Source organism: Vicugna pacos, chromosome 26 (assembly GCF_048564905.1).
Source record: "Vicugna pacos chromosome 26, VicPac4, whole genome shotgun sequence".
Classification (NCBI taxonomy): Eukaryota; Metazoa; Chordata; class Mammalia; order Artiodactyla; family Camelidae; genus Vicugna; species Vicugna pacos.
Genome location: NC_133012.1, coordinates 24,492,052 through 24,510,458, shown reverse-complemented (window position 1 = coordinate 24,510,458; position 18,407 = coordinate 24,492,052). Strand labels below are relative to the sequence as shown.

Sequence of the window (18,407 nt, the reverse complement as noted above, 5' to 3'; positions counted from 1 at the left end):
ATACAAACAGGGAAAGGGTGGGAAGATATTCACAAGTCTAGGGTAAGAAAGGAAGGAGGAAGGTGAGGGAAGATTCTGAATTGGGCCAATACATACTCAAGCACAGATTCTCTGCGGGTAGGTAACAACCCAACAGGGAGAACAAGGAGGAAATGGTGTCCATGTGGCAGGTATGTGTATGTGTGTGTTTCTGTTTTTTCCTTTACAAGGGATAATGAAATTGTTGTCTAGATTTGCGAGATGACAGAAGGAAACCCCTCAGAGGCTTTTGCATCTGATACCTTCTGTCAGCCTTCTGCGAAAGGATAGCTATGTGAATATTTTCTTAGTGAAGACCTCCAATCCCTCTTCTTCTTTCCACCAGTTTTGTCAGAATCACAACACAAATTATTCAGTTTTAAACAGCAAAGCTGTTCAAGAATAGGACTGCTAATGGAACACTTGAAAGCCCTTCTCGTTTTGACAAGCCAGGTTCACGCAGTATTTGTGGGCACAAAAGCAGGGTTTGTTTTTATCTGCATCTAGACAAGTTACCCCAGGAAAAGTTTTGTGCATGAGTTTTTTTTTTTTTAAAGAAATACCATCTAAGAGTTTTGACAGTGTTCTCAGCTGATAATCCTTAACCAATTAAAGAGGACCCACAAGAGATCTTGCTCATAAAAGATTTACAGAAAAGTCACAGTATAGTTGAATTCAAAATGAGTGGAAAGGTAAGTGAGCATTTCTGAATAATAACATATTCAGGAAAAGACAAAGCATATCACCTCAAAATACAATGAAACAGCATTTTAAAAGATATCTTGGGAGACATTGCTCTCCCCTAACAACTCTTTAGAATAAACAGATTTCTTCAGGGTTACTTTGAACAACTAAAAACACTTAATAGGTAATTGGGTTGACAGTCACCCTGTTTTGAGACAACACTCCAGGGACACGCACATCTTGCTCCGAAGCAACAGCTTCATTTTGATAATCTGAAAAATAGAAACGTTAGCTTGATTTTTTTCTAGCTGAACTGATGCTGGTAGAGGAAGATTCCAGTTTATTTATTTCTAAGGGATATTGCACATCAAAGCCTGGATTAATTCCATTTGCTGCCACTTGGTAACTATTGGTTTTTAGAATATGATGCTACTTTTGCAAGATTTGATAATTTATGTTTATTTTCTCCTCAAGTTGGGGGCAATGGCAGTAGGAAATGAGGTCTGTGGCAGGAAATGAGATCTGTAGAATCATAGAATGTTGGTTCTGCAGGAGAGAACAGGCAAGGGAGGGGAATTAAGAGCTATTAAATTCCCGCTGTATGCCAGGCACTGGGGTAGGTGCTTCATAATTTATAAACACCACAACAGTCTTATAAAGCATGTACCTAATAGACCTAATTTGACAGATGTGGAAAAGGCTCAGAGAAGTCAAGGAATTTCTCCAGTGGTGCATAGATAATGCGGTGGCAGAAAAAGCATTCCAATTTAGGGCTATCAAATTCCAGTGTTATGTTCTTTAGAATTCACGAGGCTGAATCCCCAGGGAAGAAATCTGGCATCGTCTAGTTCGGTGCTGCAAAATTCTAAATTCATATGCATCAGCTGAGAGTCTTGCGAAAATGCAGTTGCTGATTCAGTGGGTTTGGGGTGGGGCCTAAGAACCTGCATTTTAAAATTAGCTCCCAAATCCTGCTGCCATTGTTGGTTTGGGGACTCCACTTAGAGTAGCCATCTCTGGTTTACCCTTTTGGATTCCCGTTGTGGAAATCTGTGGTTCAGAGATGAAGACCCTAAGGACGCAGTGTGATAGGGAAGAACAAAGCTGACTCCATATTAGATCTGTTCCTGTGGCTCCAGCCCTGGGCTCTGTTTCCAGTGCTGAGTCCTGCTGGTTCTGCACCTTTTGTAAAAGAATGTTGCCTAGAGCCTGAAATGTGCAGGAGAGCCTATTCTGAAGGCTCTGACCTTTAAGGGTAGAACACTTTTCCATTCATTTAAAGGTAAAACGTTGCAGAATAGAAAATAATATTTGTCTTGTTGGAGATTTACAGGAACATCATGACCTGACCTACATCACAGCTGCAAGAACAAAGGATCCCGACACCAAGAAGTTTGCACCAACCAGTCACGCCCCCTCCCCTTTTTAGTATAAAAGGAGCCTGAATTCTGACTTGGGGAAGATGGCTCTCCAGGACATCAGTCTGCCATCTCAGTCTGCTGGCTTCCCAGATTCCCCGCTGCAGGGCTGACCTTCAACACACCCTCAGGGCGGAAGTCAGGAGCTCGGAGGAGAAGCCAAGAATGTGGCACTCTGTGCTCTGGGAAAACTGGTAGAACAGGCTTCAAACAGATATTTTCAGAAGAAATTTTTTATGAACCTGGATTCTTCCCATACTTAGAAAAGCACTAAGACCATAAACTAAGATACTCATTCCCTGTGATGAGCAGCAGCGTTCTACCAAGGTGTGTGCTTGGTTGCACGCTTCTTGCCAAAATCACATATGCACTGACCTCCCGTCTTTGGAGCAGTTCTTCGGAGCTCTCTGAGAGGCTGTCTCCTGGGCTACTGTCCTCAGTGAGAGACAAGGAATAAACTCAACTTACAGCATTTACGCTGTGTGTTTTTTTTTGTTTTTTGTTTGTTTTTTTTTTTGGTCGACAAAGCGTGATGCACAAACAAGTCATGGAAAGACGTCCCTGCAATTCTTCTACAAGCGTCAGAAGCTCAAGTGCCCATGGCCAGGCACGTACAGGCAAGGACTCCGTGGGCCGGGCAGGGTGCCAGCAAATGGGAGCCTCCCAAGAGGCAGCCCAGATGCAGCTCTCAGGGAGCATGAGGAAGGGCTCAGGACTGGCGGTGACGCAGACTCTGCAAAGACCTCAGCCAGCCCTTGGAGAGCTCTGAAGCCTGGGTGGCCTCGGCGGAGTAGGTCCATCTCCAAGCCAAACAATAGAGATATTCTAATGAATTCAGAAAGGCTAGTTCAGCCTGCACTCTTCTATCAGGGAGCTAGGATCTCACTACATAATCCTATTTGCATCTTCTTTCAATGATTGTTTCCTCCTAGAACATCGACCCGCCTCCAGGGAGCGGGGAGTGGTGGGTGGGGGCCTCTCCATGCAATTGTGGATAATCAGATAATTATGCATTTCTGCTCTTCATACCCACAGTGATACTAGGGGCTTCCTTTCCCTCCGCATTGTAAGTCTGCCATAGGAATTCTAATTGACTTGTGTAGTTTGGCTTCAAAATGCTCCACTGAACAGGGGATTATCTTGTTGGCAATAGACTGTGAGAGAATCTTATTGAATGATATCAACTAGTGGTTCTCATCCAATACCAACATCTGGGTGAATGAGGCAACTGGGTGAGCCACATCCACTTAACATAAAGGTGGAGCCCTTGTAAGAGTTAGATGCCCTTATAAGAGTGACAAGGGAGATTGCTCCCATTCTGCTGCCAGGTGAGGACGCAACAAGAGGACAGCCATCTGCAAACCAGGAAGAGACCCTCACCAGTTACTGGACCCGTTGGCATCTTGATTTTGGACTTCCAGCCTCCAAAACTGTGAGAAACAAATGTTTGTTGTTTAAGCCAACCAGTCTAAGGTTATGTGTTGTAGCAGCCCAGACTAAGCACCTAGTAACTTAGCAAGAACATGGAATATTAAACAAAACCTATTTTGTTAAAGATAGGCACCTGGGGTTATCATTTATATATGATCTAATTTCTTTAGAATTATATGAACATAATGGAGGTTATTGAGCATTGTATCTGATCTAGAATTTGAGAACCTTATAGACTGGTATTGCTGAAGGAAAAAGAAAATGAAACACCAGCTTCCTGAAGGACAGAATTAACTGTAGTGGTTTCCCCCTTTAAAGGATAAGCCTGGTTGACAGGGGCAGACACAAGTGACATGGTCTCGACACTAGTTATTTGGCCTTCTAAGTTATGGATCGCCTCTCGTTTATTAGTCTCAGCTTGCTCAGCTACAAGATACAGGAGGTAGACTCAGGGATTGCAAATGTGGATTTCACTTATAAAACTCTGATCCTATGAACCATGTTTTATATTAACAGAGTGAGTTTTAACAAGCTTTGATATATAATGTGTATCTACATGCGTGTGTATAATTTTTTTAATTCTGGTAGAGAAAGACTTACAATGGAAGCATCTATCAGTAACCTCATCTCCCGTCTCCACTCCTCCTAAGGAATCACCCTTAGTGGCTTCTGGTGGAACCTCCGTAACATTAAGAGGGACGGACGCTTATGCTACTTCTCCTATTAATCAAGTTTAGATGATGGAGATTTTGCTTATACCTCCCACTGTATACAGTGATACAGCTGTTACGGAGGCCAAGCTCGCACAGCTCACCACACAACAGACTAGTACACTGAGAGACGAGGTGTGGGGACAAGGAATAGTGACTTTATTTGGAAAGCCAGCAGACTGAGAAGATGGTGGACTAGTGCCCCAGAGAACCATCTTACCCGAATTAGAGTTCAGGCTTCTTTTATACTAAAAGGGGAGGGTGTGTGGCTGGTTGTTGCAAACTTCTTAGTGTCAGAATCCTTTGTTCTTGCAGCTGTCCTCCTACGTCAGGTCGTGATGTTCCAGTAAACCTCCAACAAGACAAATGTTACTTATTCTCTGTTCTGTAACCTTTTATCTCAATATGAATGGAAAAGTGTTATACCTTTAAAGGTCAGAGCCTTGAGAATAGGCTACCCCTACACATTTCAGGCTATAGGCAACATTCTGAACTTGTAGCAAAAGCAACAGAACACAAAGGTTAAAGTAAAAGAAACCGATTCAACATGGAGTCAGATTTTTCTTCCCTATTCTGTAGTTTCTTAATTACCTATAAACATTTATGCCTTTGTTTCTTGTTTCATTTTCTGATTTTCCACTTTGTAAGGTGAAAATAGTAATCTCCCTATCCTTTATTGGATCCTTCTTCCCATTTCCATCTCCCATCTTCTATTATTTATATTGTCTTACTGTTACACATGTCTACAGTAGAGTTACAGTCTAGTCTGTAACCAGATTAAGTTTTGGGTTGGATTCCAACACAAATGTTGAAATGAGGATTCCAACCCTACCACCACCTTCTCAAGGGTGTGTGTGTGTGTGTGTGTCAGAGAGTAGGGGGGGATTTCTATGTATTTTTTCTTGTCTTTAACTCTACACTTCACTAGTTTCCTGTATTCTTACTTACTTTGACCATGTAATCTTTCCAGAGTTTGATAAGCAAATCGGCCCTTCCTCATGAGTTCTGGGCATAGCCTCCTTCACTCTGTTTTCTGTGACATTTCTCTTCTTCCATCTCCCAAATTTTTTGAAGTCTTCCACTGGGCCCCTTGCATTTCCTTTGATATAGTGGGCTTATTTTTTAGTCTTCTTCCTTTTAAAAATCATTTTAGAGCAGCAGAGGGAGAGGAAACAAGTACCTGTGTTTATCATCTTGACTCATAAGCTCCCAAAACACTATTATTAAATAGTAGCAATTTCTTGAAACACTGAAACGGAAATCCAAACATCACTTAAAATTTAAATATATTCAAGATTTAAATATATACAAAATAAATACATACTACATATTCATTTTCAGGGGAGATACAAAGCTTAAATAGAAACAGATAATTTTTAAAAAGGCAGATACAGAAAGTGAAAATGCTGTTTCAGCATAAAATTTATTTCAGGGCTTATTTCACACAAAGGAGTCAGACTACACGAGGCACATTATACAGTGGTGGTTGAGGAGCCTTTCAGCCTCTTTTCTTCTTTAAATGCAGAGCTGACAGAAAGGACGGGTTAGATGCAGTCCACTTTCTCCTCAGTTGGCTGACTTTTTAGAGAATTATACACCATGAAGCTAAACTGAGTAAACGCTGGCAGTTTATTGCAAGCAGCACCTGGGGCCAAAAAAGAGAAGGTTGTTTGGTGACATCTAGAATGGACATACTTACATCCAGTATGGACACAGCTGCTCCACCTGGACACTGGCTGCTGGTACCTGATGTCCAGTCAAGACACACAGACGTGGACGTGCGTCCTCCTTAGCACCAATTAGCTGACAGTCCATCTCTTTGAAACTCAGAATATAGGCTGAGTTTTTGCTCCCATACATGTGCTGTCATTGATACTATTATTTTACTGTTTTCATATCCTTTTCATGGCCAAAAAAAAAATTTCAGGCAGATGCTAAAAATAGTCACTAGAACATTCCCTTCATGCATCCGTAATCCTCCCCTCCCCAGGCTTCCTGTTCTTTTCACTCCTCTGCTCTGGCAGAAAGTGAGGACACTCATTTATCAAGATGCTGTCAGACAACAGTGATTTCTTCCCCTGCTCAAGCATCTGGACAGGCCCCTTCAAATGCCATTACCTTAAATATAAGGAACTGGTCAATTTTAAATTCATCTACAATTACATAATTATCATTTTACATCCTATTAAATCCAACTTTGAGCCTTCTAAGGTCTATTTCCTAAGAGGGAATCAATGAAACTGACTTATTTTACACATAAAGCCTTTCCCTGCCATAACTTATATTGACTTTCATGTTTCCGTACTTGAAAAAAAGAGTAGGGAATTCCTCATACAAGTTTTTCAAATACCAAACTGTGGGAAGTAAAAGATCAAAGCACAGTAATAAGCAGTCTAACCTAGTAAGTGCTATTGATCAGTGGGCTGTGTAGCCTCCCGTCTGAAATCTCACTAATGAGGAGCCGCATGGTTGATCTTGAAACGCGCTGAAACTGTGATGGGCTCATACAGAACGTAAATGAAACAAAGGACATGCCTCAGATACAGTGCAAAAATAACTGTGCCAACGCCTTTGGTTTACTAATTAGTAATACATTTTGTACCTTGGAGCCCCAAGATCAAAATGACCGAGACATTTAACTAATGAATGGAAAAGAAGTGGGGAAGGTAATTTATTCCTGCCTACTTCTAATTAATAAAAACATTTGACTAGGTCAGCCCATCTCAGCGTGTACCTGAGCTGAAGGTAAACTTTACTTAGGACAGATGTCAGTGGTCAGAGCTAAGAGCCAAAGACTGGATCGCACCTACTGCCAGTCAACTGAAGGAGGGGTTCAGGTGTATTTTTAACACTTTGGGGTCCTCACACATCAGCACTTAACATTTACCCAGTACCTACTCAACAGTCTGTTCCTTCTCCACAAGAATAAAATACACGACAATATTGTAAAGTGTTCTCATCAACATGTGCAGGTTTGCACATGCATGGATTCCAAGTAAAACCTACCATAACCTCCAGTCACGTTGGCACATATTACCGCCCCAAAGAAGTTTGGGAAATACTTCTGGATTCTTGCAATCACTTTCTGGCACGCTGTGGTTGGATCTTTTCCTCTCCTCATATATTCTACAGCTTGGTAGCTGATGTAGACAAAAGGTGAAACTTCAGTATCAGCATAAACTCACTCCAAATTTGGTTCCTTGCAGTTAGAAATCTAAAACCATCAAAATTGTCACATTTGATAGAATACAGTGCACATAAATGAACAAAAGTCAGAAACTCCTGTGGGAGTATCAACAGGAAAGCAGGTGAACCCTGATACCATGTCTGTCTTTTCAATGAATCCATCCACTCCTTTCAGCTCAGGACAATTATTTTTGACTTTGGCTGAGTACCTGTTACTCAGGGGTAACAGCCAGAAGTCAAAAAGTCTAGAGGTTATATTTAAATACGAAATGAAGCTACAATCAGTGGGGAAAGTAACAGTCAATGAGCAAAACCTCTAGTTGTAATGGCTGGGTTTCAGTAATTAATTGTACACAGACTGCTTTCTCTATTTTGATCATCAGTTACCACAGTTTTACTCAGTGGCCTGACAGCAGTTATTTAAATGGTTCATGAGGATTCTCATCTGTGAAGCAGCGCGAGCAGGATTCTTCTGTTTCCGAGGACTGTGATTACTTAATTTGCATGATTAGCATTATCAAAAGGAGAGTGTAAAGAGTGGGTAAGCGGGGTTTCTAAAAAGCTCTCGTACACAGAAATTCGGATTACATGGCACAGACGATTATTTTCTGTCTTGCCAGATGGCATCTCGTCTAAAGAGCTCTGAAAGTCACAGATCTAAGAGGTCACCTTGGGAGAAAGCGCATCAGTATGTCACCGTCCCCAGTGGCAGCGGCGGCTCCCGCGGTGTCGTCGGCGTAGGCCCCTGACCCAGGTATGGGTGAGTCTCCGACTCGGCTTTGTAAGGGTGCAGCACAGGGATTCAGGACAGGAAATCAAGTGCGAAAACGTTTTATGAGATGTTCCTACTTAGCCACTGTTCACTGTTTTAAGTCAATTGATCAGAATACAGAGAAAGAAGACTGCCCTCAGTTTTTCACCTTAGGTTTTCGGCAACGGGCACAAACTACGTGAGAACCAGATAGTGCCAGCCTCGTGCAGCCGGAGGCCGCAGGCTCTCAGGGACCGGCCTCCCATCCCCACCCTTACCACCTCACTTCTGGATTGTCCCCACTTACAGTCTATTCCTGCTTTCTAGCTAATGTGCCAAAATTTTATCAAGGTTTCTCCTTGCATTTAACCTCCCCTGCTTTTCTACTCCTTTGACATAAAACCCAGAAATACCTAGAGACCCCCTGAAATCTGGCTCTGGTCTTCCCCTCCCGCACCTGACAGAGGTGCAGTTTTGCTTCCAGCCCTTAGAAGCCCTGAACGCAGGCATGGATTACTTTGAATCTGCTAGAGCCGTGGCTGGCATGTCCCCTGTCCCTCTCTGAGGCTCAGGGTCAGCTCCCAGCATCTCTCTCCCAGCCTCCCCAACTGCTCTGGCTTAATCTGATCACTGCTGCCATCCCTGAACTCTGCAGCTCTGGCCGAGACCCCCTCTCCTTTGCACTTAGCAGCTATCATTTGTTTTCTTTCCCACTTGTTCATCTCAGCTGTGCTTTGCACTTTGCACCCCCTGTAGCACTTAGGACATACTGGTTGACACACAACACATATTTTCAAGATCTGTTCTTTTAGAAACACTAACCCAGGTATTTTGAATTTTATACCATTTGTAGATGTACCAGCAGCAGTGTGTCCCATCTTATCAATGACAACCATGCCTAGAAGTTAAAAATACATGTATCATTGTAGGTATCAACTCTGAAGTGTAACTCAAATATAACCAAATAATTGAGCAGTTGGTAATATAAATATCCTCTTTCATCAGTATCACATAGAAGACAACAGGAAACTTAGGAATACTGAAAACTATAGCAATGGTATAATTTATGCTTTGCTTTTGCTTGAAGTACAGCTGATTTACAATGTTGTGTTAGTTTCAGGTCTACAGCAGGTGATTCAGTTACATACATACATATATTCTTTTCCAGATTTTTTTTCCATCACAGGTTATTACAAGGTATTTAATATAGTTCTCTCTGCTACACATTAGGTCCTTGTTGTTTACCTATTTTATGTACAGTAGTAATATGTTAATCCCCAGTTTGTGCTTTTTAATGACCTGGTTTCATAGCATCATTTTGTAGACATCCCATATCCTCACTCTTCAAATTGCTCACTTTTCCATGCCTTTTCAAAGGTAATACCAAAGGAAATCACTGCTATGGCCTAGTGGAAATTTTCAGTACTACAGCTTGGAAAGATCACTTGAATGTGGCAAACAACACAAAATTACTAAAGAACTAAATGTCAAACAAATTTTTAAAAATCCCCAAGTGAACAGTGATTAGACTTATGTATAAGGTAATCTACCAAGATGTACACTGTGCTAGGTGTCTGCTATGCTGTACTATGTATAGATGTTCTGAAAAGAACGTGTGTGTGTATGCATGTGTATATATAGAGACTTTTTTTTCTTTAACTGGCAGTTAATCAAAATCACCTTCTGGCACATGAATAAGGATAAAGAAGTTAAGAACTACAGGAAGGCAGTTTAAAATGGCTGAACTTTAAACACAAAAACTGTATAGAAGGCAAGTTACCAATAGTATCATGACCGTAACCATATCCTGTTTCTTTGTGGATAGAACCATCTTGCTTAAAGACACTGGGTGGTTTGTAGGGTCCACAGTATTTTGAAGAATCTGGTATCACGTTCTGTAAACGAGATTTAAGATTTATTTTTTAGAAAGGGTGATTTTAGAAATCAGCAAGTAGTTATGCACAATCACTAAACATTAGCAAGAAACTGAAAGGACATCTGGTAACTGAAAGATAAGAATTAAAAGCCAAAGATTAGCTAAGTTTTATGTGAACAGATGGATATAATTTTACTAAATACCTAGTCTAGCCTCAGAATTACATAATATGGAGTAGACATCTATATTGTCTGGGAAAAGAGCCTCAGATTTTCTCTTTATATGTCAAAAATTCTCAGCACAATGGCAAATATAAATAATTTTTTAGATTAGATTAGATTTTTTAGATTCCTCGAAGAAATTACTACCTGACCTTTAAATTTTAGAGTTTATTCCCTGACCAAAGAAGAGTTATTCTGAGATTTAGAGCAAACTCTATTTTAAAACCACATATTTTTCAAAGCTAGGTTCATGTGAACATATTCTAAATTATACTCTCAGATTCTTTTATGAATCTTCAAGACTCAAGAAAATAATCCAGATTCATAAATTCAGGTTGTGCATATGGGTTAGTATCAAAGCAAGAAACCCACCATTCATGTCTTACTCCCTAGTGCACCGGGTGCCTCCTCCCGTACCCTGGTTCCATGCAGTAATCTCTTTCAAGTGACTCCTTGGTTACTCAAAGGAAGTTAGAATTTGGCAGAGAAACAAATGAGAGACTGAGCTACTCCACAGAAGGACTCTGGATGGTGAAGACAAACTGATTTATGCTGAAAGTCCCGTTGATTTAAAGACAAATTACCTTCCTAGTAACATACTAGGCACCTAACAGTATAAATCCTCAAGTTAAGGGCAAGATACTGGATACATCTTACATAGATAAAATATACGAAATATTTCAGACTCGTGGTTTCCAAATTCTGTGAGGGTATTTTTTTGTTTTGTTTTGTCTTTAACACATGGAACTTTTATTACAAGGATACATAGCAGAGCAGTTCTGAGTGAGGCAGCCCATCTCCCCACGGCAGAACCTTCACAGTCTGAAAGTACTGCCAGGGACCAGAAGTTCCCCACTCTGGACGTGGACTGGATGCAGCCAGGGAGCTTTCAAGAACATCCACACCCGGAGGCGGTTTAAGTCATTGGTTCTAAAATGCAACCAGGATGCTCACCTAGCACTGCAGGCAACAGGGAGACAACGAGAGCAGAAGGGATGTCACGTAACATTTCAAATCACTTACCTTTACAAATCATGCATACGTACCCTCCAGTAATTTGGCTGACAGTTCTGAGCAAGCCAGTCTGAATGGAGAGCCCGAGAGTCCTTGGTAGATAAATCCTCGTCCACAAACCCCATGCTCTGGGCAAATTTGGTGGCTGGAGATGGGGAAGAAAAATGTAAATGAGTTAGGGGTCCTCTCTCAAACAAAACAGATGCACAGGAAGTGTGCTGGAATCCGCTGTCTCCGAAGTGGAGCACAACCATCCTGGGGGTGAACAGAGACTTTCACAGGTGTGTTCAGATGTGAAGTTTTACTGGCATCGGTTTCTAGGTCTTAGCTTCCATCTGTCCTTGCCTCCTAACGCCGATCTGCTGAGACCCCCGGGGTGGGGTGTGATGACAGTTCTCCTTCCCCGCCACCCTCTCCCCTCCAGAATCTCCCTTCTACTTCACAAAAGGAAAAGCACACCTCTGTACAACAGTGAATCTTACGGACTGACCTGGGGTGTGACGCCCAGGGTGTCAAAAAAATGTTGAGACACCAAACAAGGGGACAAATGGATTCCACAAAAGAGTAACATCCTTTGTTTGTCACCAGTTTTCCATTCTGTACTTCAACAAAACGGAAGGACGCCTACTAGAGTTGTCTGCTAACACATCGTTAAAATCATTAAATCACGACAGATGGGGTATAGCTCAGTGGTAGAGCGTGTGCTTAGTATGCATGAGGCCCTGGGTTCAAGCCCTAGTACTTTTACCAAAAAAAAAATGACAGATCACTGTGCGATTTTTGGTTTTTATCCTGGAAGGCATTCAAGTCAGTGCCATCATCAGAGTGAAACCCCTTACGTTCTCTTCTTATGTCCTTGGGTCTCACACCCACAAAAACTTAAGAGAAATTATGCCGAATCCTGTTTCGCTCCAGCAACGATTCATCTACTGATGATAAACTGATTTTTTGAAAATCCTATTTTTAAAATGAATAAAGTACGATTTAGAAGTGAAGCAGCTTATCGGAAGTTAAATGGATATTAAGTAAAACAGCTTGAATGAATTTCAGCTGAGGTCTGCTTTTATCCACTATTCTATACTGAGTCCTTTTTCTACAGTGAAGACTACAGACAAAAGACGACGTAAAAATTGAGAACAGTTGCAACATACCTGACTCTCCCACTAAAAGTGTATGTGTTGTGTGTTCCAGCACTTTCCGTGCCACACCAACGGCGTTTTTAATTCGTCTAAGATCACCCACTGCTCCTACATTCATAGTAGTGCTACAGGGGAAAAAAATGCAGTAAGATGTACTACGGTATTTTTATAGGTCCATAGATTTAAAAACAATTATTTTAAGCTATAGTGTTTTGTAGGATAAACTCCACCATTTTAACACAGAAGTGACCGCACAGCCATGAAGTTCACCCAAATTCTCACAATCAGACATACTAAGGAACAAGCAAAATTGATTTACCATGTACTCCCAAAGCACTGAAACTCTCAGGTTCTCCTGGCTGGTTTGAAATATGGCTTTTGAAAGGGGTTTTAAGGTCGGGCAAACCACAGCATCTGTGGTTGGCAGCTAAACGAGAGTTTACCAGGTCAGAGACATATTTTTGTGCCCTGGGGGCTCTCCCTCTTCTCAAGAGACACGTACCTCCATGTGATATTTCTACTATGATGATGATTTTTTCTAATTGAACTATAGTTGGTTTACAGTGTTGTGTTAGTCTCTGGTGTACAGCACACTGATTCAGTTATATATATATTTCAGATTCTTTTTCATTGTAGGTTATTACAAGATATGAATATAGTCCCCTGTGCTATCCAGTAGGACCTTGTTGTTTATCTGATCTTTTCATCGAGGGGGAAACATCTTGTGTTTGGAAAGCCAGGGACAGTAAGCTGGAGGTTGTGGCCTGGGACAAAACATCTGGATTTGTCCATCTTGCTCTTAGTAGAAGACTCAGCAACCATAAACATAACTCAACATGGAGCCCAGGTGCAGATAAACGAGGTTCTGAGGAGCATCTTACCCCTCCATGAGCATGGCATCCAGCGTGGTTTCTCCGGACTCGTCAGGGCTCCCGCCGAAGCCCACGGTGCCGTCACACTGCTCCACCTCACACGAGGCACAGCCGCCCTCCACCGCATCCAGGCTGGAGCCTCCGAGGGCTAAGGTCTTCCATGCTGGTAATCACATCCCGACAGTGCTTGTTTATATACTGATTTTCTTCCCCAATGTCAAATGCAACAAACTAAAAATGTCCTGAAAACTCATATTTAAAAATAAAAAGTTTTCACGTTTACTCTTAAGTTAAACTGAAATGTTAATTTATCAAGTGCTACGAAGAAGCCAGAATAATAGAGACAAAATTATAGAACACAACTGTTTACAGTGAAGAATTCAAAGACTTTGGCTATTGATGTAAAGTGAGAGTTTTTTTTCCCCACTTATTAGTACCTATTTCTACTGTGTGTGGGAAAAGTAGTCTATTCTTCAGTTTCAAAAGTTAGAATTGAAGTTGTAACTGAAGTTACAGCTGAAGTAAAAGACAAGTTGAAGATTCACTAAATCATAGCCTCATAAATTCCTTCTGCATCATCAGATTATTAAAATTATACATAAATAATGTTTTTATTATTAAGGTAACACCTATCAGTAGTCTCAATAACAAACTGTAACAGCAAATAATTACAACGTGGGCTTCACATGGATTAATTCAGTTAATCTTTCAGGTATTGTACAATTACTATCCTCATTTTGAACAGGAGGAAACAGATCCAGAGAGGTTAAGTAATTTGCTCGAGGTTACACAGCTAGTAGGTGGCAGAGCCAGGATTCAAAAGTAGCCAGTTTGGCTCCAGTGGCCATGCTTTTAGCACTAAACACTGTCCTGCAGAGCCCCGCACGTCAAAAATGAGAGGGGGAAAAAAAGGTTTTCAATGGTCAATTTCTTTACTAATAAAAACAGAATTCCTTGAAGGGTAGTGGTACTACTGGTAAGTAATTTTAAGTATTACTACTGTAAGAACAGGCTTGAAAGTATAATTGCCTGCAAATCAACATCACTTAGGCAGCTTTAAAAAAAACAAAACAAAACAGACAGATGCTTTGGTTCCAGCAGTGAAATCAAAATCTCAGGATGTCTGAGGCCCAGGCGCGAGGATTTCTGAGAAGCTCCAAGGATGATTTTAATGTATAACCAAGACTGGAACCCTGTATTCCAGGTGGCAAACACAGCGCGTATGCACGTAGCAGAAAAAAGTAAATGTAAAAAGAGTATGCTTTGTTTGTTAAGTATCAGTCACTGGTAAAGCTTACAGGGAGAGGGGTCCCGGGGAGACGCGACAGGTTAGGAAGGGGAGGTGGACACACAACCCGGGAAAGGACTGGATGTCAGGCGAAAGACAGCCTAGACGCCACTGGAAGGGTCTCAGCAGAAAGGCCAAAACTGCCCAGTCGGCAGCAGGGTGGAAATTACAGCGACTGGAGGCTGAGCAGACGGAGTTACCCAGCCGCTGAGGACCTAGGGAGCAGCGGCGGGGACGAAGATCCACTGCAGGGGACGCCGCCGCGACGCAGGAGGCGCAGGAAGGGCTGGAAGGAGCCCGCCGAGGCCCGGGCCCAGCCCCGGCCCCAGCCCCCCGGTGAGGTCGGCACTCGTCCTTCCCACCCGCAGGCTCTCCCGGCGCAGCCCGGGTCCCCGCACCTGCTTCGGTTGCGTTCCTAAAAGGCCAAGTGTTGAGGACCAGGGGCACCGGGCTGGAGCTGAGCACGGGGGCTGGGCCGAGCAGCAGCAGCAGCTGCAGCTGCAGCTGCAGCTGCAGCGCAAGCACCGCAGGGAGGCTCGGCTTCGGCGCCATGGCTGTGCGCCGAGCGGAGGAGCGCGGAAAGGTCGCGGCCGCCGCCAAGGGTCAGCGTCGCCGCGGCCTCCCCGCACCCGGAACTTAGGGTCCGCGGCGCCCCGCCCACTTGGCCGCCACGCCCACCCCCGTGGGGCGCGGTCCCGTACCCCTCAACTCTCGCGAGACGTGGTTTCCTGGGGCCCACGGGAGGTTTAATCCCCGGCGTCCGGGCTCAGGCGCCTCTTAGGCCCTACGCGGGGTTTCTTGTTTAATACTGAGCTGAAAAGTAGTGTGAAATTACGCAGCCGTGGGTTGCACGACCCTAGGAACTTTTAAGTTTGACTTTCACTTAGGACTTTTCACATATTAAAAGTTGAAGTTGGTAAGTTTGGCGAACCCACCCCGTGCTCTGTGGGGGCCCGGCCTGGAGGCCGGGGGTGCTTGCCGAGTGAGGTGAAGCGGCCCGCTGGCCACCGGGTGTGTTTAGGTTTCTCCCAGCCGCGCCTTCAGTTGTCCCGCCACAGCGGCTGTTTGTAGGACGTCCTCTCGTTCGTTATAAAGCCCTGAGGTGAGGGTAGAGCAGAAACGCGGGAAGCGGGGGCCAGCCCTCTGCGCCGCTCGCTGAAGGGCACCTTCCCGCACCTCCAGGGCGGGAAGCTGCCTCCGTGCCTTTCCGAGTGTTTTATCTCGTGCCTGGCACCATTAGGTGCTGAATAAATGTTGAATAAAGGCGGAATGGAGACGTTACCTTGTTGAAAGGTGAACTGAGGCATAGTAAAGATTTTGGAAGCTTTTTGAGTAGACATATAAAGTAAAGCATAATTATTGTTGGAAAGTTAATTGATAACCTTTTGCTTGTTTCTTTTTAATTTACATGTTCCTAACAATTAGGTTTAAATTTACTCTTGGAAATTTTATGAGACACTGGACAGCTAGTCATGCTTTTAAGTTACCGTTCTCGCTGACAAATTCTGTAATAGAGAAAACGAGCTTGACTTAGTAAACTGAGGTAGAAGAAAAGTAATTAATGCCGGTAACTCTGAAGACACGCTCGTTTTAATTAAATCAAGCAACTTGAATTAGCTTTTATTTAGCAGAGATTATCCTAGATCATGTGAACTTGAAAAACATTTGCGTTAGTTTCTCTGTTTCTGTCAGGATACTTGATTTACATAATGTTTGTCTTTCAGACAATTAAATAGAACTCCTTACAAATTAAATTTGGCAATACTAACTGGAGGTTGAAAAAAATCCACGCATCTGTAACATCCAAACATAGACATAAACATACAAGCAGATGCAAACAGAGATCTTAGAGCTTTCGTTTTGTAATTTTAGCCATGAGACAGGTATGATAATGCCAAACTCACTAGTTTATAAAAGAACATTGGATCCAAATTGTGTTTCTGGCAGATGGAGTAAGTTAAGGTGACCTGTTCAGATAGCTTCTTACTAATATTTGTGAAACGTTTTTAAGATTTTTCATAGGCCTAGTTTTCAAAATAGACATTGCTTTTTTTCTCTCCTTCTGTTAAGAATTTACTTGGTTTCCAGAGAACCCCAAGAAGCACTTTTGTTCCCTATGTCCAGATCATTTACAAAATCTCCAGGTGTTTTGAGATAAATTGGAGAGGTTTAGGAATTGGTTTTAAAAAAAAAAGGATGAATGTGCTTTAAATTGTTTCTAGAGTCATATTTCTGTTCTTGTGGAAACCGGAGTTGTAACACAAGTACAGATGTTTTTAATTCCTCAAGTAATTGGGTTGCAATCTGAAAGATTCCAAGAGGCCGACCCATCCGTCCAACTACTTACCCCCAATGTGCTTCTCTATCAGGGAGAATATCTTCAACTAAAATGGAAATCACAAATTCCTACATTTTAGATTTAGAGCTGTGGGTCTTTGGAATGTTTTAGTAAATCTTTCCACAAAGACTTCAGAATGTTTTTCTTTCCCTCTGGGGACATAGTTTCAGTTTAGAGGAGAAGACCTAGAAAAAGTTGCTAAGAGGCTCTAAACATCAGCTTCCAATTTGGTCAGCTTCTCACCACAGAGCTGCTTTAATAATAATTTTAAAAAATCCTGTCAAATATCTTGTCAGGTTTTACCTGGGGCAAACAGTAAATATTCCTGGCAATACTGAACAACTGTTTGGAATCATGAGGCATCCCCCAAAAGTACAAAACTTACTGCCCTCCCAGACTCCAGAGCCACCCCCAGAGATAATCAAATGAAGACTCAGACGTTCCCCTGAGAGCTGGCAACAGTCCGCGGACTCAAGCTTCAGGGGGGTGCAAGCCGTGTCTCTGACAGGCCGTATTTGAGGCTCCCCAACCTGATGGCTGCAAAGCCAAGTTCTCAGGACACAAACAAGACAAACAAACAGCACATTGTCCCTGGCAGAGAAAGGACCAACAAATAGGCGCCTGAAAGCTAAGTCACAGGTCACAATTCAAAGATTTAATTCTCACAGATGTCTTTTTCCTGCCAATCTAGATTTGGAAAGGAAGGGACAATGTGGAATTTGACCTTTCTGTCTACCAGGACCACAGTAGAGGTGGGGCAAAACTGACTTTGGTAGAAACCCTCTCTTTGCCAGCTGACTTTGCCAGTTTCCCCAGGATCCCATCTGCAGGCTCTGGAACAAGTGGGGGTGTCCCAGGGGGTTTCCCCCTGGTCCCCAGAAACTGTAGAGGAGGAAACATAATGTTTCCTCCACTGTTTCTGGTGATGCCTGGCTGAGACCCCCTTTTCTCTAGGGCACCCCCACATGGATTAGCTTGTCTAGGTTAAAAGTGGCCATTGTAATTGGAGATTATCTTTGGTGAGTTGAATCTGCTTGATCAGCCTGATGTCTAAATTTAATTCACCTGATGCCCCATACTGGTGCAGGTCCAGCTTGAGTCAGACTCAGAATCTGACCCCAGACCCAGTCCGGTTTCTAAGTCAGACCCAGCCTGACTCCAGCCAGTTTCGGGACCCAGTCCGGACAAAAGAAATGCTCAAATGAAGTCTGAAAGCTCAGGATCCGATCCGAGGGGGACTTGCTCACGACCTCCAGAGCCAGTGAGACAGCCTGAGCTCGGGGGCTCAGAAGGTACCATGTTTCCTTGCTTTTTGCTCCTGGGCACGGGGGCTGGTGGGGAGGTGTGTGGTCAGGAGTGTCCGTCGGTTCTGAACTCTTCTGGCACCAGAACTGTTAAAAGATATCCTGATGAATATTAAATTTTTTAAAATTTATTTGAGCAAAAATAATTCAAATCAGG

The 18,407-nt window shown here is 42.8% G+C and overlaps 1 protein-coding gene and 1 long non-coding RNA gene across 6 annotated transcripts; one reads left to right on the top strand and one right to left on the bottom strand.

Moving 5' to 3' along the window:
* Positions 1–3,268: 3,268 nt before the first annotated feature.
* LOC140689514 (uncharacterized) lies at positions 3,269–13,380 on the top strand. Of its 4 annotated transcripts, none has more exons than XR_012064553.1 (3): positions 3,269–3,552; positions 8,068–8,201; positions 13,085–13,242. It is a non-coding gene; the product is annotated as an uncharacterized lncRNA (long non-coding RNA). The 4 variants fall into 4 exon arrangements; XR_012064551.1 differs by having other exon boundaries at positions 3,270–3,552; positions 13,068–13,242; XR_012064552.1 differs by lacking the exon at positions 13,085–13,242 and adding an exon at positions 13,255–13,380 and having other exon boundaries at positions 3,271–3,552.
* Positions 5,666–15,283, bottom strand: AGA (aspartylglucosaminidase). Of its 2 annotated transcripts, XM_015248924.3 has the most exons (9): positions 15,007–15,282; positions 13,330–13,483; positions 12,461–12,573; positions 11,342–11,454; positions 9,979–10,093; positions 9,021–9,096; positions 8,117–8,224; positions 7,268–7,401; positions 5,666–5,906 (listed from the first exon to the last, which is right to left on the bottom strand). In XM_015248924.3, the coding sequence occupies exons 1-9, from the start codon at positions 15,158–15,160 to the stop codon at positions 5,806–5,808; spliced, it is 1,068 nt and encodes a 355-aa protein (XP_015104410.3). In that variant the 5' UTR covers positions 15,161–15,282; the 3' UTR covers positions 5,666–5,805. The 2 variants fall into 2 exon arrangements, with proteins under 2 accessions (XP_015104410.3, XP_072806606.1); XM_072950505.1 differs by lacking the exon at positions 5,666–5,906 and having other exon boundaries at positions 7,373–7,401; positions 9,043–9,096; positions 15,007–15,283.
* Positions 15,284–18,407: the final 3,124 nt, after the last annotated feature.

Coding starts and splice junctions, on each gene's coding strand:
- AGA (XM_015248924.3), bottom strand. CDS start 15,160: ATGGCGCCGAAGCCGAGCCTCCCTGCGGTGCTTGCGCTGCAGCTGCAG. Junction 10,094..11,341: donor GTCAGCCAAATTACTGGAGG/GTACGTATGCAT, acceptor TCTCGTTTACAG/AACGTGATACCAGATTCTTC. Junction 8,225..9,020: donor ATAAAATTCAAAATACCTGG/GTTAGTGTTTCT, acceptor ACCCTTACAAAG/CCGAGTCGGAGACTCACCCA.